The 18594-nt window shown below is 47.3% G+C and overlaps 1 protein-coding gene across 4 annotated transcripts in view; it reads left to right on the top strand.

The window, feature by feature from the left end:
* The window catches only part of PPP1R37 (protein phosphatase 1 regulatory subunit 37), a 161636-nt gene that overhangs the window by 107283 nt on the left and 35759 nt on the right, over positions 1-18594 (top strand). For all 4 annotated transcript variants that reach the window (XM_037884721.2, XM_037884720.2, XM_037884719.2 and 1 more), the window contains 3 exons: positions 6826-6981; positions 14875-14987; positions 16255-16396. In XM_037884721.2, coding sequence (XP_037740649.1) covers positions 6826-6981; positions 14875-14987; positions 16255-16396 — 411 coding nt within the window. The remainder of the gene's footprint in view (positions 1-6825; positions 6982-14874; positions 14988-16254; positions 16397-18594) is intronic.

The following is an 18594-nucleotide window of genomic DNA, read 5'->3' as shown; positions in this document are numbered from 1 at the left end:
CTGAATTTCTGGACCAGGGTCTTCTGCCATGAGACATTCAATCCCATATTGTGGATGGTGTCTTGGAGATGTTGGTGGGCGGGGCTGAAATTCTCTGACTTCTCAACAAACAAGGGAATGTTGTTCGTGTTGTCTTGGTCAGCAAACCCTTCATGATCATCCTTGATTCTGACATGTGGAGTGGCAAATACTAATATCCAGTCAACAGCTCAACAGAATAATGCTGGGATGAGACTGCATCATTGCCGCACGCCTGGGGATGTGTAGAAATGCGACCAAAGCCATGAACCAGTGTGCCCTCTTGCTCCACTACTGTTCTGAAGATCATACACCAGGTTTAGCAGAACATCTAGAACTGAAACTTCTTTCAGTGCAAGCCAAAGTGCTGACCTGTTGACCAAATCAAAAGCTAATGTGTTGATGATGATATATGCCACATGAAGTGAGTGGTTAATTTCTCAGTAAAGCTCATCTAGAAGCCAAAGGGTAAGAACAGTGTCCATTGTCAACTGTCTAATAGTTAAACATGATTACTGTAGACGACGATGTCTACTAAGGAGTGACTGCCTTCTACCAAGAAGAACATAAACAAAGACCTTTCCAGGGACTGATGATAATGAAATCGGATTGTAGTTGCCTTGCTCGAGGAGAGATCCTGTGCCCTGGTACGCTCTGATGCCGTCTTTCTGTAAGTACTTTGCCTGATGCCCACGCTTAAAAAGAATTGATGTAGGTCGATGCTTACTGGTTCCAAGGCACCTTTCAGCAACTGGGTCAGAATACCATCTGGTCCAGCAGCACATCCATTCTGTAACTTTTGGTTGGTCTTTCACAGGTCCGCGAGTGATGGAGGATCAGTGTTGTTGCTGGGTCTGCTGCTGTGCAGTTTGTCAGGTCACGTAGCTTTGGACAGTCATCAGCAGGTGCACGGTTCAGCACGCTTTCATAATGTTTTTCATCTGTCCAGGACCTCATCCATGTTGAGCAGGGAGAGCCATCTAGTTTCATAACGGGGGATGTTAAAAGGCACAAGTGTCTGAAGCCAGTTATTCAATGGTGTCATATGATGTAGCATTACGTATACACTCCAGGGATCTCCACGTCATCCGAAAGGATACCGAGGTTATATATATGCTCCTCAATGGGCCATGTATATTTCATGGCATCAACAGGATCCTCAGAGAGACAATGGCCATTGTACTGTTGGTGGATGTCTGGCTTGCAAGGTGGTGAAAGATGCAGAGAGAGACTGAGTGACAGCTAGTCTGTGGTCTAAGTTTGCTGATGTTTCTGTGTCGCCAAAGACCTCGTGAGATTTCACTTTTGAGCGATATCTGGCAGTCATGTGGTCAGTTTCTTTCATGACATCCATTATTTGAAATTCAGGTCCAGCGATGGTTGTTATGGGCTCCTGGTTTAGGCACCTTAACAGACAATCCCTCAGTGGCACACAGTGTCAGAAGCCAAGAGATGTATTTGTTTGGTGAACCCAAACCAAAGGAACCTATCATGGATTCATACCCACTTCAATCACAGCCTGTCATGGCATTAAAATCTCCAAGCACAAGCACTGGATTTTTGCTACTAGTTGGTGATAGAATGCATCCTGTTGCATGGGTGATGCATCAGCTGTCGTTGTGGCCTGTGCACCAACGCAAAAGTGTCCATAATGATGCTGGAACCGAGCATAGAGTAAGCATGGAAAGATGGGGTTCTTTTTTATTAAATTGTGTGCTAGAAGTTTGTCCAATAAACAAGTGCCACACCTTGAGTTTGGTGTGGACCACGAAAGTGGGGGGACGTTGCTTTTTCCTCAGTGACCTGGTTGCTTTTCTGTGGTGCCAGCAGTTAGTCTACAGCGGTTGAGGTCTTTGACAAGTGCTTGTACCCTGTGCCATTCAGCGTTAACACATTCCATGTGGCGACACAGAACGTGCCTCTGAAGTCTGGTTTGCCCTTGATCTGGTTTGGTCATTGTGGATGTGCATTCACAAGTGGGGTTTGGGTCGCTTCTCTCCTATGCATGCAGAACATGCCCCTCCTCCTGGAGTCAGTAACAGCAGGGGTTTTAACCCTGGTGCTATTGTCGGGGTCTGTCGTGGCTGGTTGCTTTTATCCCTTCCTCGCCCCACTCTGCCTGCTTGGGATTGGGGAGATATAGAGGAGTTTTTTATTTTTTCCCTGTCAGATGCCATTGGTTTCTGTGGGTGTGGATGACCATTATGAAGATCTCCTTCTGCCCTATATGGCCCATGCATCCACAGTTGTAGGTCATCCACCTTCATCGCCATTAGAACTTGGCCCTCGTCAGCTGAGTTGCCATTGGCCTTCACTCATTACCCTTAGCAGAGGCCCTTATCGCGTACTATCGACTGGGGCCAGTCAGACTCGAAGCTTGTGTGGGCAGGGTCTACCACACACTGAAGTAGAGCAGCTTACACCACTGCTACCTGGGTACCAACATCAGGCTCACCCAGAATCACCAGTGCATGTCTGAGATCTCTAGGACCCATGACCTCATACACTTATGTCACACAGATGCCAGAGGTCATCTGCAAGGGTGATTTGAAATCAGTGTATATATACCTAGCAGACACCACATGGACATGCTGGTCAAGATCCCAGAAGAAGTCCTCTCCTTGTTAAACTGGTGGAAAGACCCATTCAGGTATACAAGGGTGTGCCTGTCTCTGCACTTCTACCTATCAAGACTCTGACAGACACCCACCCTCAGGAATGGGGGGGGCTCATCTAGATCCCACAAGGCTCTTCTCGATTGGAGCTGCCTGGCTCTGATAAAGTGGCCCTTTGACAGTCCCTTATTTGTATAAGGGATCCTCAAAAATCTTCATTTTCCAAAAGCCCATTTTTTTCTTAAAGATGGGAAAACTTGTTTTTTTGAAAATGATGATTTTCAATGATCTCTTAGATAAATAAGGGGTCGTTATCAGAGGGCCGCTTTGCTGGAGCTGGATAGTTTGAAATGGAGAAGAGCCTTTGGGGGGCCCTGCAGGGCTTGTCTGGAAGAGCGTGTTGGGTGTAGATTGGAGCTAGGAGCCCTAGGTGGGGCTGCAGCATCAGCTGTGAGGGAGCCTGGAGCCCCTCCCTGAAAACCCCCTCACTTTCCTTTTCCTAGAGGAGGCTCACTAGCAAAGGGCATGGATGGCAAGAAATGCTGGATCAGGGCTGGCAGCTCCACTCTAGGGTAGATGCAACCCTTAGGGGCGGGTAACTGCTAGTTCCAGTCGTCCTGCTGCTGTTATCAGGAGTTCCCCTACTTCTTCCTGCTCTTGTTCCCCCGGGATGGGCTGACGGGCCTGGAGCAGCTTGCGGAAAGCAAGCAGGAGCACTGCTGCTGGAACGGCTTCTGACTCTGAGGTCATAGGTAGGGTCCCACTAAATTCACGGTCTATTTTGATCAATTTAATGGCCATAGCATTTAAAAATGAGTCAATTTCACAGTTTTAGATGTTTAAATGTGAAATTTCATGGTGTTGTAACTGAGGGGTCCCAACCCAAAAGGGGCTTGTGGGGGTTTGCAAAGCTGTTGTAGAGGGGTCACAAGCTGGGGGAGGTACGCAGAGCTGGGTCTGTTTCCCTCTTTTCTCTCTCTCTCTCTTTCCCCCCTGCCCTCCCAAGAGTGGCTATGCAGGGGAAGAGGAAGTCCTGTCCCTCACCAGCCCTATCAGGATTAGCAGCTGCAGCCCCAGGCATGGTAGAAGCCCCCAGCTGGGATGCCCCCATTCTACCCCTCCCCTATAACAGCTACATGTCATGGGGGAGATCGGATTTCATGATTTGCAATGTGTTTTTACTGCTGTGAATTTGGTAGGGCACTAGACATAAGAGGCTCCTGCAACCCATGGCAGCAGAGCCAGCTTGTGAGGCAGTGGCAGCCTTCCCATCCTAACACTCAAGCCCCACTGCTTTCCCAGCTCTATCCTCCTTGTGTCCCCCTACAGATATCCTCCTCCAAATATCCCATGTTCTCTGACTGCTGTGCCCTGTTCTTCCAGGCCTCCCCCACAGGACTCACCCTTGAGTTCTGGGTTGGTTGGGACTTTGAAGCTCATTCTCACCCCCTCGGCTCATGGGAGTGCCCCTCTGGGTCATCCCCATCTTGCTTTTTCACATGGGGAGGCTACCAGAGAGGGCCACTGCCCTCCCTGTCAAAGGGGGATGTCTTCAGGGGCACAGCTGCTGTCCTCCCACCTCCTGGGAGGCCTAGGCTCGCTCACAGCCTGGCCCCTGTTTCTAGAGGACACTGAGAGCAGCATTCACTGGGGGTGAAGAGCTGGGTTTTCTTGGAGAATAAGGGATCATTATCAAAGGGATCATTGCTTGCTGGGAGCTCAGAGCTCTGACACACCAGGATCTGAACAGGGGAAAAGCTGGTGCCCCCTCTGGCATGGAACATAATTGAGGATGGGACAAGGAATGGAGCCATCTGTGTGCTCCCTCCCAAATACCCCTCATCTAACAACAATTCTGTGTCGGGGGGAGGGCCCTGAGGTTCTCCTTCCCTTGATTAGGGAACAGTAGAGGGAAGAGACTCCAAAGTTCCCCTTACCCTTCTCACTCCCTCCAGACTTTACCCTTCCCTGTGATGCTGCTCTCTGGGGCAAGAGGAGGTCAAAGCCGTGCAGTGAAGTGGGTCATAGCTGTGACGTGAGGTGCTGCAGCTTCTCACAGCCGTGACCCCATTTGTCGGCTGCACAAAATGCCCCCACTGACTCCATGTCAGTCCCTGAAGCCTCTTCACAGCTCCTCCACCTGTGGGACTCCCTACTACTGCTGACCCCTTCATGGGCAGGAGGGCTGGGGTGGGAGGATGAGGCAGGAAGAGATCAATTCTCTGAGCTGGGGCTGCGATGCAGGGAATGGATTAATCTACGGCCAGTGCCTTTGGTAGTTGGAGTATCTGTCGCAAAGGAGCCAGGGCCAATGTGGAGGGAGAGCAGGGTTCTGTGAACGTTTGTAAACCAGGGAAACTCAGCCAAAAATGCAGAGTTCAGGCTGCCCGTCCCTGCCTCATACCCTTCCAGAAAGTGTGTGTATGGGGGGGCTAAACTTAAGCCTCTGAACGCCAGGAAATGCAGAGTTAAAAGGAATGCCTCCCACCCCAGACCACTACCACACCTGCCCTCCATGGAGATTGCCACATGCACTGGGCATATAGTAGAATCTTGTCTCTCCCTAAAAGAATCTGCCCTTTTCTGTGTGTTCAACACAATTCCAAATCCTCGCTTTTATTCCCATGCTCCCTTGTCCGTCACTGTGCTAAGTGTAGCCATGGCGATCAGGGAGCAGTGCAGCAGGTTGCCAGAGCTTGCCCTGCCACCTAAGGGGGCTTGGAGCTACAGCTGAAGAGCTCAAAGATTCCTGTTCGCTGGCCTTTGCTATGCAGGATGTCAGGCTGCAGGCTCGCAATGTCCCTTCTGGCCTGGAAATCCATTAACATTTAAAAAACTTAGCAGCTTTCTCCAAGCAGCTTTCTCCAATCTCCCTCACCCTTTCTGCTGGCCCCAAGTCTTAGGGAGGGATACAGCACTGAGCACTCCCTTAGGAGAACAAAGATAGGAGGGCGGAGTTAAGGTTAGGTGGGGTGTTGTCGGAGCCATTTCCTGGGTTTCAGAGGTTTTAAGTTCAGGCCTTTCGGTGTTCTGGAAGGGGATAAGGCACCACTGGCAGCTGTTGGGTAGTGAATCACTGCTAGGCTGGAGCTAGGCATCTTTGTGGTCACATCAGACCGCAGGTACAGGCATATTGCAGACAGGAAAGCAAAAGATGGCTTTGCAGTTAATAGGCTATTAGTGTAACTTCCCTGCTATATGCTACCCTTTGAACCATGTTCTTACATCTGTCAGGGATACTTGAGAGAGATTCTCACCTGGGCTGCAGGTTCCAGTGCTAAAGTTGTTACTCTGGGTTTAGCATTCTGGTTAACAGGGTGGTTGTGATCTTGGTGTGAAATGCAGAACTTAATGGAAAATTGAAGTTTTATCTCCTCTGATCTGCTTTGATACTGCTGCTGACTAGCAAATCCCTCTAGTGCTGGCAGAAGTGTAATGGTCGATTCAGTGCAAGATCATAGCCTACTGTTGTTCTGGGGGCACAAAAGGGGAAAGGGCTCAAGGGGCCACGGCACTGTGCCTGGTGTTATGTAAGGCTGCGTGCAGTAGCAGCCCTTGTAGTTGAGGCGAGCAAGGGCTGCTCAGGACTCATTGCCCTGCTAGCGTTGCCCTCTACGAAGGCCATGGTAGTGGATACGTCACCCTCTCTCAGGATTATGCAGTGCCTCTCCCCATCCCCCCAACACACACCCCTGGAGACGTTGGGCCCGTGTCTCTTGCAGCTCCACAGTCATGCCTCCCAGACACAGGTTAGCCCGTGACTTTCTTGTCACTATAAAGCATTTAGACAGCCATACTTGTGTCCTGCTGATGATTTTTCTGCCTCGTTAATTTATGCTGATATTGAGACTTTGACATATTATATGAGTAGGAAATTTGCATAAGACAAGGTATTGATGGCACTACGAATGGTCTGTATGGACATGTGTTCTTCTGCAGCATCCAGCTTGAATAAGCCCACGATACATGGCCTTGTGTGCCCTACAGAATGCATTAACGAGCAGTTAGTAGCAGGATAAACATGCAGACCTAAAGCAATAATGAAAGAAACCTAAAGTTACGTCTCCTTTGGTTACATGCTGTTCCAAGGTGCCTTGTGGGTCTGCAGGCAGGTGCCCTGCTCTCTGTGGTCTTTTGTTCTGTAGCTGTGTTACATGAGCTGAAGTGTAATTCTCTGTTCTTTGTTTTTTAGCAACGGCTCTGAAAATGAACATGAACCTACGGGAACTGTATCTAGCTGATAACAAGCTGAATGGATTGCAGGACTCTGCTCAGCTTGGCAATCTGCTGAAATTTAACTGTTATATACACATATTGGACCTGAGGAACAACCACATCTTAGATTCAGGTGGGAGATCCTCCTTAGTCTTCGTACTTCGTTTCTCTGAGAAATGTTGTCAGAGCGAGAACTACATTTTAAATGTTCTCAGCTGAAAACATAAAATCTTATTGGATCCTGTGTCACACTCCAACCCAGGTTGGAAAATTTGCCCTTTAAAAGCAAGCTAAGCCTTCATTCCTTTCCCATTCTGAATATTTTTACTTCTCTTTCTCTTAAAGAGTGACTGTTTCCTCCACCCACCCCCAACGTACTGTCTTAATAAAGGCAGTGAATGTCTAGTAAATCCTCAGACTTTAAACAATGAATAAATTAACTTGAATTCTCTAACATGAGGTGGAATATAGGAAGTTACAGTCCCCAGCCTCCACTTTCTTTGGGAACACAGGGACAGCTGATGCTGCTCTTATCTCTGAGACACTACTTCTGTGTAATACCACAAAAGCCCCATTCAGGAACTGAGCAGCACCAGCAGGTTGGAAGGAAGAGTCCTACCTGTTAGAATGAAATTCTGTCTCTGGAAGTACCATCTCCTCTTTCCCCCATGCAAGGAGCTAGCTTGAGGCAATTTTGAGCAAGAGGACAAAGGCCTAGGGCTGCTGGAACACCTTGACGGAGAGGTAGTAAGAGGCTGGCTTACTGGAACTCTTCCTGCACTTTTCTGAGGAGCCCTGCCCAATACAGCAGCAGGCAGCTCCTGCTGTCAAAGGGAAAGTTGCGGTGGGGGCTGGACAATTTCCAAATCTGATCTCAAATTGAGAGTTGAAATGAGTTTTTTAAAAAAGCAGTTTAAGCCTTTTTAAAGAATGATAGCACTGTAAGACCATGTCTGCACTACCCCTTGTGTCAGCAAAACTCACGTCGCTCAGGGCTGTGAAAAAACATACCCCTGAGTGACAAGTTTTGCTGGCATAACCACTATGCACACGAGTGCTTATATTGGTTAGAGATGCTCTCCCGCCAACATAGCTACCACCTCTCATTTAGGTGGTTTTATTACGTCGACGGGAGCTCTCTCCCATCAGCTACACGAGCGAACTTTCAGCAGCACAGCTGTATCGGTACAGCTGTGTCACTTTAAGCTTGCGAGTGTAGACATGGCCTATGTCTTTCTAAGTGCTTGGAGCTTAGACCCAGTTAAGGCACCTTAAATCACTTGAAGGGTCTGATCACAAGCTGTCGCATGCCCACAATTCCTGTTGAAGTTAGTAAGAGCTGTGGCTGCTTTACACTTTTCAGGATAGGATCCTTGAGGTGCCTCACCCCCTCCTAGAGATTTCTCAGTGTCTTTTACTCTTTTTCTACTTTTCAAAAGAAAAAACACCAGTGAAATTAAAAGCAGAAACAAATGTCAGTACAAAATTCTGTGTTTTCAGTTCAGTGTTAGCTCAGCCTTTGTGCAGGCCTGAAGTATGTTTGGGTACTATCTTCCTGGTCAGCTGAGGTGCCTATCATAAATTTGGACACTCAGTCTATTTTATTATTTCTGAGTTAAGGTTGTTGAAGTAACCTTAAGTATCTGAATTTCCTGCCCTGATTCTTGGCATCCTTAACGACATCTGCTGCAAACTCTTCCCCCAATTGGCCTTATTAATATGCTGCAGTTAGCAAACAATATTTGGTAAAGATGCGTGCCGCAGGCAGGTATTCTCCATACTACATGTGCATTAAGCCTCTTGCCAAAGGTCGTACTGGATACCTGTGTCAGCACTGGGATTAGAATCCAGAGCTCCTGTCATGGATGTACATTTTATCCACTGGACACAGGACCCTCCAGGGAAGTCCCTTTACCTACCTGTTTGTAAAGCCATCTGTGGAATGGGGCTAATAATGCCTATAGGCAAGGGAAACAAGGCTCTGGTGGCCTCAGTCAAAAGCTGTTGTATTCAAAAGGTTTCAAAGCGAAATATTTCCTATTATGGGATTTACAAGTTCCACTTACAGTTCTCTGTGAGTCACTGGAGTTTGGAATCCCTGAAGTCTGGAGCTCCTTCTTTGTAGCTTTGATTTAATTAGTTTTGGTTGCATGTCATTACGGAGATGCTGGGTGTGACTCTGTATGTAAGGTTGCCGCTAATGTTCCGTTACCAGGCCTGTTGTGACCCCGCACCATGGGACTGCACTCCAGCTGTTAAGATGAAGGAATTGTAGGCCTACATCTTTCTGTAGCTAATGTAAGCATGCAATATATTTTTGTTAAACAGATTTTCCAAAGTGTGGGATTGGAATAAGACCGACAGTGTGAGGTTTCACAATAGAAAACCAATGTGCTTGTGATTTTTTTTTTTTTTTTCCCAAGCCCCCTGTATCTGAACACTGCCTCAGTGTAGGAACTGTCCAACTTCCACACACTTACATTTGAACACACAGTTGTGAATCTTATCAGTATTTCTGGAGAAAAAACAAATGTTTCAGAGTTAGGCGGGGAAGCCAGGATACCAGTTTATCAGCAGCAAATCCATCTATCATCTAAAATTCTTCTGCCTGTGCTTGTCCATGTGGATTCTGCTCTTGGCGCACGTGTCTCGTGTGTGAGATTGGACTATTTTGGCCAGCAGCATTCACTGGGGCTGTGCCTGGGCCCGAGATGTCCTCATGCGCCCTGCTCCTGCCATTTAAGAATACAAAGAACAGAATGGGCCCCACCATCCCTCAGTTCCTTCTTACCACCCGGACAGTGAGACGCAACCCTTTCAGGGTCCGCCGCTTCTCTGTGCACTGCGCTAGTTTAGATTGTAATGGTGGTAAGTCTTGTTGGCTGTTGACAGCACACACAAAAATCTTTGGTTTAGTCAGGTTCTAGTTTTTGATTAAATGCACATCCTAGCCTCCACATACAGGGGCTCTAGAAAAGTGGCAGAAACAAAACTTGGTATTTAAAACCTGTCCTTTGTGTGATGCTTCAGTGCCACGTAATAATGGGCACTCTAGGTGCCTACTGTGTTTCAGAGAAGGACATATTCCTGAGCAGTGTGTACCATATGTCAGGTTTCAGAGTAGCAGCCGTGTTAGTCTATATTTGCAAAAAGAAAAGGAGTACTTGTGGCACGACCCATCACTCTCACAGATCTTGGGAGACAGGCCAGTCCTTGCTTACAGACAGCCCCCCAACCTGAAGCAAATACTCATCAGCAACCACACAACAGAACCACTAACCCAGGAACCTATCCTTGCAACAAAGCGTGTTGCCAACTGTGTCCACATATCTATTCAGGGGACACCATCATAGGGCCTAATCACATGAGCCACACTATCAGAGGCTCGTTCACCTGCACATCTACCAATGTGATATATGCCATCATGTGCCAGCAATGCCCCTCTGCCATGTACATTGGTCAAACTGGTCAGTCTCTACGTAAAAGAATAAATGGACACAAATCAGACGTCAAGAATTATAACACTCAAAAACCAGTTGGAGAACACTTTAATCTCTTTGGTCACTTGATTACAGACCTAAAAGTTGCAATTCTTCAAAAAAAAAAAAAAAAACTTCAAAAACAGACTCCAACGAGAGACTGCTGAATTGGAATTAATTTGCAAACTGGATACAATTAACTTAGGCTTGAATAGAGACTGGGAGTGGATGAGTCATTACACAAAGTAAAGCTATTTCCCCATGTTTATTCCCCTTCTCCACCCCCCACAGTTCCTCAGACGTTCTTGTCAACTGCTGGAAATGGCCCACCTTGATTATCACTACAAAAGCTTTTTTTCCCCCTCCCCCGCTCTCCTGCTGGTAATAGCTCACCTTAAGTGATCACTCTCTTGTTACAGTCTGTATGGTAACACCCATTGTTTCATGTTCTCTGTGTCTATAAATCTCCCCACTGTATTTTCCACTGAATGCATCCGATGAAGTGAGCTGTAGCTCACGAAAGCTTATGCTCAAATAAATTTGTTAGCCTCTAAGGTGCCACAAGTACTCCTTTTCTTTTTACCATATGTCAATTCTTCTCTAAGCAAACTCAGAAAGGTAGAGAAGCCCGCTTAAAATTGTTCCTCCTGAAGCACTGTATGTAAATCATCTTGGACGCTGAAAGGAAGGACACACAAAGATCTCAGTCTTCCAGTCACCCTCTCTGTGAGCGCCCTGGTAAGCTGAGATTCCACCCTGTGTTCCTGGGCTACATCGATGAAGAGGCCCCAGTTGTCTGCCTCCATTCCAGCTCCTACAACCTCTGACAGGGCTAGGGAAGAGCACCACCAGTGTAGAGTAGGGGCGTAGGTCACCCTACACAAGACTCATAAATGGCTCATCTTGAGCTCAACAGCCGAGAGGCAGCCAGTGGCCTGAGAAGGGTTCTTTTGGTGCCCCACTACTGACTGTTAGAGAATGGTGGCAGTACCCACTAAACCTGTGGGCCACGTGTCTCTTGGCACAGATCCTTCGGTACGTGGTGTTTTTGCACCAGCAACCTCGAATCAGCGTTCTTGGTACCTAATGTGTCATTACCGAGGGCATATATGGTACAGAGTGGTTTGCCTCTGGGCACAGTACAATAGTTTCCTTTTCTTAAGAGGCTGAGGGTGTTGATAATTAAGTGTCAGCTACCAAGTCATTGGTACCACCTTGACCTCTCGTATCTCCACTGCAGACTTTGCCCCCTACCCAGTCAGGACGACCCCTCCGTTGGAAAAGGTGTACTCCTTTTGTTCATATCCATGGGGCATAGTAGGCACTCCTCCCCTTCACACCTTCCTTCCACTCCTTGGGTAATGCAGTGGGGTCAGGAAGAGACTCTGGGGAGGGATCTGTAAGGGACATCAAGAAATGACATAGGGCTCATAGGAACATCCTTCCTCAGACCTGCCTCTCCATATCTCCTACCTGAATGCCATACTCATCATAGCCTTGCTCCTGTTGGATACTCTGGGGTGTGCAGCTGTATTCAAGCAAGCTTTCATCATCGGCCCCCTCTAGGGTTCGGTCTAAACCCATGTGGCCAGGTCAGCTAGTGCAGCTTCAGATCCTGGAAAGGTAAAAAAGGGAAGTGACTATGAACATCATCTACACGGGGAAAAGCAACTTGTCCCCACTGCAATCTCTTTATCCTTTCCCAACAAGACTAAATCCTTGTATGCCGCTTTCAGTCGATGCCTTCAAGGCGTTCCAGGACCTCTTCAGTTGCATGGCAGAGACTCTAGAAAGTAGTGCAGAAGTCTCTCAGGCAGCAAGATGTCCATGAGTTTCATGAATGGCAGGCTCAGCATGCCTATAAATGAGAGGCTGTTGGAGCTTGCAGAAGACCTATGGCACATGTCAGCATCCATCCCAATTGCATCCAAGTGAGCTGACAGACTCTATTCCAAGGGATATGAGTATCAGGGTTGCTTCTGGTATCGGCAGTCCAAGGGAGGCCGAAGCATCAGATTCAAAGAGAGTAGACCTGTCAATGCAAAGTATATTCATCTGCCAGCTTCCAGCTGCACGTGGCTTATTACCAAGTACTTCTGTCAAATACTATTATTTCAGTTGAAACAAACTGTCTCAATATGTGGATGGGGTACCCCACAAATCGCAAGAGGAGATAAAGACCCTTGTGTCTGATAGCCCACACATCCCCTATAGGCTGTACTGGATGCACACCTTGGCTGCCTTGGTGGTTGTGAGAAGATCTTCCTGGCTTCAATCGTCACAAATTCCCAGTAAGGTCCAAACAGCTATTGAGGACCTTCCTTTTTAGGTCACCGAGATTTAACTGAAAGATAGGTGGGGCCTTTGATCCCCTTAAGGACTCTAGGACTACTTGGTGCTCCCTGGGCCCCATATTCCAGGCCCAAGGACCAAGTAAGTGAGACCACAGGCTTCCTTCAGGCAGCATTCCTCTACCCAATACTGTTACCAACCTCGAAGACCTTGGAGTTTCTGAGAAAGAGATAAATGTTCTCGTGTTGACAACTCTCTGCCTCTTCCTCTGTTAATGCACAATATGCATCTTCCACCAGGCAGCAGGTTTGGCATGTTGCTGGTGTCAAGAGCCTGGTAGAACCTCCAGAGGGAGCTCTTCTCTACCTAGCCCTCCACTCTTCAGCCCCCAAAGGGTCCATCTAAAATCAATATCTGCACATCCCCATCCTATCCAGGGCCTTGCTCTGTTTTCCCATCATACTATCTTAAGGTTTCTTTAAAGGCCTTATTCATGGTTTTGCAGTTGAGGAGCCTCTTGCAACCTCCAGTGTAGTATTAGCAGGATTGAGCCCTTGGCAACCTGTTCCTATACAGTTTATCTCTGGAGACTGCCTTTCTGGTAGCCATTCCATCAGCTCAAAGAGAAGGGGAGAGCCAGACCTTTGTGGTGGGTCCCCTTTATGCAGGGGACAGGGTCCTTTTCAGGCCTCATCTCAGGTTCTTGCAGTTGTTTGAGTTCCACGTGTACCATTTGATTCATCTCCTAGTTTTCTTCCCCAAGCTTGACTCAACTTCTGGGGAGGCTAAACTTCACACCCTTGACAGGACAGAACATTCAGAAACACACCCCAGTTGTTGTGGTCTTTGCAGTGACTCATTTCCTCTTCAGAATTATGTGAGTGGGTCTCCAGCTGTATATAAGGACATGTTATGAGTAGGTCTGTAAGAAAATCATGGGCCACAATTTTTGTTTTGGAAACTGCAACAATCACAACTTTTTGGCAACACCACTCACTGTAATTTGGCCCGGTTGTCTCTCCATCATGACAGACGGATGGCCAGGTCACACTTCAGTGAGAGGCATGGTGAGCTGGGGTGGTGGTGGCAAAGGAGCATGAGGCTGGGGACCCATGCAGCTCAAGGCTAGGCTCTCTAGGCCGCTCACCATAGGCGGCGGGTATTTAGGGCTAGAGGGGGCTCAGCCCGCTGAAATTTGAGCCACTCCACTGCCAGTGTGTAAAGCCTGGCTTGGCAGGCAACGCCCTGCCTCCAGTAGCACTGGGGCCAGCTTGGTGCTGAGATGCCTGGCTGCCCAGCAGCAGGATGGGCAAGGAGAGTCCTCGGAGCTCAGTTGCGAGGTGAGTCCAGAGGGCCACAGGATGGTGCTGCGGGAAGAGTCAATCTTGAGTGTGGCCAGCCCTGACTTTGGTGCAGTGGTGGCGAGCCTGTCCCTCGCCAGTGTTTACAAGCAGAGCTGGGGCTGGTGCCATGAGAGGGGGAGTGAGGGGAGCAAGACAGCGGGAGGAGAAGAAAGGGGAAACGGGGCTGTGGAGGAAGGAGCCAGATATAGGCACAGCCAGCTGCACACACCGACATTACCTCTAGGACTCTGAGTTGGGGCTGGCTTTAGGGTGCCTATACTTTCCCCCACCCCACCTCACCTCCTGTGGATTGGAGGAATTGTGGCGGGGGGATCCAGCCCCTGCTGGATGGTGAAAGACAAGCTGCCAATTCAATGACTGTTAATGAAGAAACTGGTGATTTTGTATCTTTTATAAAGCTACACCAGAAATGTTCTCTACTGTACTTACATTCTGCTGTGTCCTAATATCAATCACAACCTACTTTAAAAACAGACTATTTAAATTATTACATGATAATCAGAATTTGGCTTTTGGATGTCTCTGTTTAAGTAATTTCTCTTTCATGAGAGGATAAAGATTTTATTTTTGTAATAAAAATTCTGTATTGAGAGAAATTTTCATTGTAGCCACCTTGCTGCTTAAAATGAATGAGACCTGTCTGCATGCTGTTGCCTGTAATGTTCTTTTGATCCAGCACAGTATGTGAAGTTCTATTTTGTGGTTTACTGACGGCAGCATTCAAAGCCTGTGGAAAAGAAGGGATTAGATAAGACAAGAAAAGTGCTGTTAAAGCCTACAGTATCTGTGTGTTCACATCAGACTGTGCTGGCATCGTGACTATTGAAGTGCTGGCCTGTAAAATGCTGAAAGCAACTGAATAAATCCGCTCTAACTGATACTGTTTTATAGGCTTGGCCTACATCTGTGAGGGCCTAAAGGAGCAACGGAAAGGGCTGATCACTCTGGTTTTGTGGAATAACCAGCTGACTCACACTGGCATGGCTTATATGGGGATGACACTGGTGAGTAGATTTCAGGGGGAGAAGATTAGCGGCTTTTGAATGATCCTCATTTAGAGAGTAGTTTGAGGTCTAAACTGGGAGCCTATGGAGAGGAGAGGAAGATATAAACAGTCCAATTTGCTTATCTTATAGATGTGTGTTCTAGAGCTAGGCATAATTGTTCTGCAATAGCCCAATCAAGCCATCGACAATTTAATGCTTGCAGAGTGGGTGGATGCAATGTTCTTGTGCAGCTGCATGAAGTGCATTTCTATTGCATAGAAATGAAGAGAATTAATGCAGCATATTGGAGGGGTCAGGGCAAGCAGTCTTTCAGAGGAAAAGGGTAGCTGTCAGACTGGAGAGGCAGCATTTGCAAGGGATCAGGAATACAAGGAGGATGAAAAATAGGGCCTGTTACAGTAAAAGGCAGGATGAGAGTGCACTATTTAGTGCTATATGTCCTCTGCTGTTCATCCCAACCCTGTTGGTATGTTCTCCTTAGTAACAGCAGGCCTAGCTCTTCCTGCTCTGAGCCCCACCTTTTTGCTGTCTCTTTTCCTGCCCACCTGGGTTATCTTTTCTTATGTTCTCTCTGCTAGTAATTTCTCTCGTTTTCCTTTCTCCTCTGCTTATTCTTCCTGTCTTTCTGCCTCCTCGCCTACCATCTCCCCTCACTCCTCTGCTTCCCTTATTGACTCTCCTTTCTACCCATTCCTCACAGTGAAGATCCAGTGCCCACCTCTGATGGAGGGAAGGTGAGAACTATGGCTGCCAGCCTAGGCTGGGTCAGTAGCCATCTGCAGGTAGTTGTGTGGCTAAGTTACATGTAGACTTCCCATGGCAGCACAAGCCATGACAGTATATGCTGGAAGAGCAGGCTTTAGCACTAATGCAGAGGATGTAGGTAGGGCAGGGAGTCAGCCTGTGACAGGCTGAAGGAATGGATTGGTTGCCAAGGCACATGTTTGCGCTACCAGGCCAATGTCAATTTCACAAGCTCAGTAACCAAGGCCTCCTTTGCTCTGTGGGGATTGAAAAATAAAAAGCATGGACAAAACAGTAATGTCTGTAAAACTAGCAGCCCTGGAAATCAGTGGTATTCTGTATGCTCGGGAATATAGGGCCTCCCTAAGAAATTCCCATTTTGAACTTGGAAGGGCCTAAGAGAGTCCGTTATTTATCTGTGGTTGCTAGGTGTTGATGTGAGTGAGGGTCATTACTTTTTTGCACTGACATTCTGTTGTAACGTATCTCTTTCACCTTATTTTTCTGTTTGTGTCCACAGCCTCATATGCAGAGTTTGGAGACCCTGAACCTTGGTCACAATCCCATTGGGAATGAAGGTGTTCGTAATCTGAAGAATGGACTCATTGGAAACCGCTCTGTGCTCCGATTAGGCTTGGCTTCTACTAAACTAACATGCGAGGGTAAAACAGACTTTCTGTATTTTGAGGGATCGTTACTTTCAGGATGATCAATCATTGAAGCCCCCAACCTTTTTGTCATTACTGAGAATGCCGTTGATAATGACAATTACAGGAATAATGTCACTCTTGGCTCTTGTGGTATCATAGAATCATAGAAGATTAGGGTTGGAAGAGACCTCAGGAGGTCATCTAGTCTAACCCCCTGCTCAAAGCAGGACCAACCCCAACTAAATCATCCCAGCCAGGGCTTTGTCAAGCCAGGCCTTAAAAACCTCTAAGGATGGAGATTCCATCACTTCCCTAGGTAACCCATTCCAGTGCTTCACCACCCTCCTAGTGAAATAGTGTTTCCTAATATCCAACCTAGACCTCTCCCACTGCAATTTGAGACCATTGCTTCTTGTTCTGTCATCTGCCATCACTGAACTCCATCCTCTTTGAAACCCCCCTTCAGGTAGTTGAAGGCTGCTATCAAATCCCCCCTCACTCTTCTCTTCCGCAGACTAAATAAGCTCAGTTCCCTCAGCCTCTCCTCATAAGTCATGTGGCCCAGCCCCCTAATCATTTTTGTTGCCCTCCGCTGGACTCTCTCCAATTTGCCCACATCCCTTCTGTAGTGAGGGGACCTAAACTGGACGCAATACTCCAGATGTGGCCTCACCAGTGCTGAATAGAGTGGAATAATCACTTCCCTCGATCTGCTGGCAATGCTCCTACTAATGCAGTCCAATATGCCGTTAGCCTTCTTGGCAACAAGGGCACGTGGCTGACACATATCCAGCTTCTCGTCCACTGTAATCCCCAGATCCTTTTTTGCAGAATTGCTGCTTAGCCAGTTGGTCCCCAGCCTGTAGCAGTGCATGGGATTCTTCCATCCTAAGTGCAGGGCTCTGCACTTGTCCTTGTTGAACCTCATCAGATTCCTTTTGGCCCAATCCTTCAATTCGTCTAGGTCACTCTGGACCTTAACCCTACCCTCCAGCCTATCTACCTCTCCCCACAGCTTAGTGTCAGCCATGAACTTACTGAAGGTGCAATCCATCCAGTCATCCAGAACATTAGTGAAGATGTTGAACAAAACCGGCCCCAGGACCGACTCCTGGGGTACTCCGCTTGATACCAGCTGCCAGCTAAACATTGAGCCACTGATCACTACCCGTTGAGCCCGACGATCTAGCCAGCTTTCTATCCACCTTATAGTCCATTCATCCAGCCCATACTTCTTTAACTTGCTGGCAAGAATACTGTGGGAGACAGTATCAAAAGCTTTGCTAAAGTCAAGATGTATCATGTCCACCACTTTCTCCATATCTACGGAGCCAGTTATCTCATCATAGAAGGCAATCAGGTTTTTAGGCATGACTTGCCCATGGTGAATCCATGTTGACTGTTCCTGATCACCTTCCTCTCCTCCAAGTGCTTCAAAATGAATTCTTTGAGGAACTGCTCCAGGATTTTTCCAGGGACTGAGGTGAGGCTGACCGATCTGTAGTTCCCCGGATTTTCCTTCTTCCCTTTTTTAAAGATGGGCACTATATTTGCCTTTTTCAAATCATCCGGGATCTTCCCCAATCGCCATGAATTTTCAAAGATAATGGCCAATGTCTCTGCAATCACATCAGCCAATTCCCTCAGCACCCATGGATTTTTTTTTTTTTTTTTTTTTTTTTTGCTTGGGCAGTTGCGCTCTCAGAACTTGGGGGTGGCAAATTTTTTGCTTGGGGCTGCAAAAAACCTAGCGCCAGCCCTGCCCATTCACCATAGAGTCTTTCGACCAAGCTAGGACCTGAAGCTTTATGGGGGGGAGAAAACAATCAGAAAAAAACTTTCTTTGCATTGGAGCGGACTTTTTCAGGCATTCTGTGTATCCAAATGCAATGTTTTGTCTTTGCTAGTCCCTTTTATGATTGCAAAGCAATTTCCATTATATATAATCCCTTGGTTTCAAGTGCTCAAAACTTTCCTAACTCTTTTGAATTGGTCTGTGAATCTTGGTGAATTTTTGGAAATTTGACCGAAGTCCTTCCAGTCATGTGTAAGCTAGGAGAGTGTGGGGAAAATACAGTATTTCAACTGTGGGGGAAAAAAAAATTATGATGATGTGTTTTTAGTTGGGAGGATAGAACAAAATTTCCTGAATTCCTTTGACCTAGAAATTTGGCGGGTATATCATCCTTGAGGTGTAGTGCTTGTTTTGC

This window comes from Chelonia mydas, chromosome 23 (assembly GCF_015237465.2).
Source record: "Chelonia mydas isolate rCheMyd1 chromosome 23, rCheMyd1.pri.v2, whole genome shotgun sequence".
Taxonomy (NCBI): domain Eukaryota; kingdom Metazoa; phylum Chordata; order Testudines; family Cheloniidae; genus Chelonia; species Chelonia mydas.
Note: the sequence above shows the minus strand (reverse complement) of the source record. Positions and strands in the feature narration are given on the sequence as shown.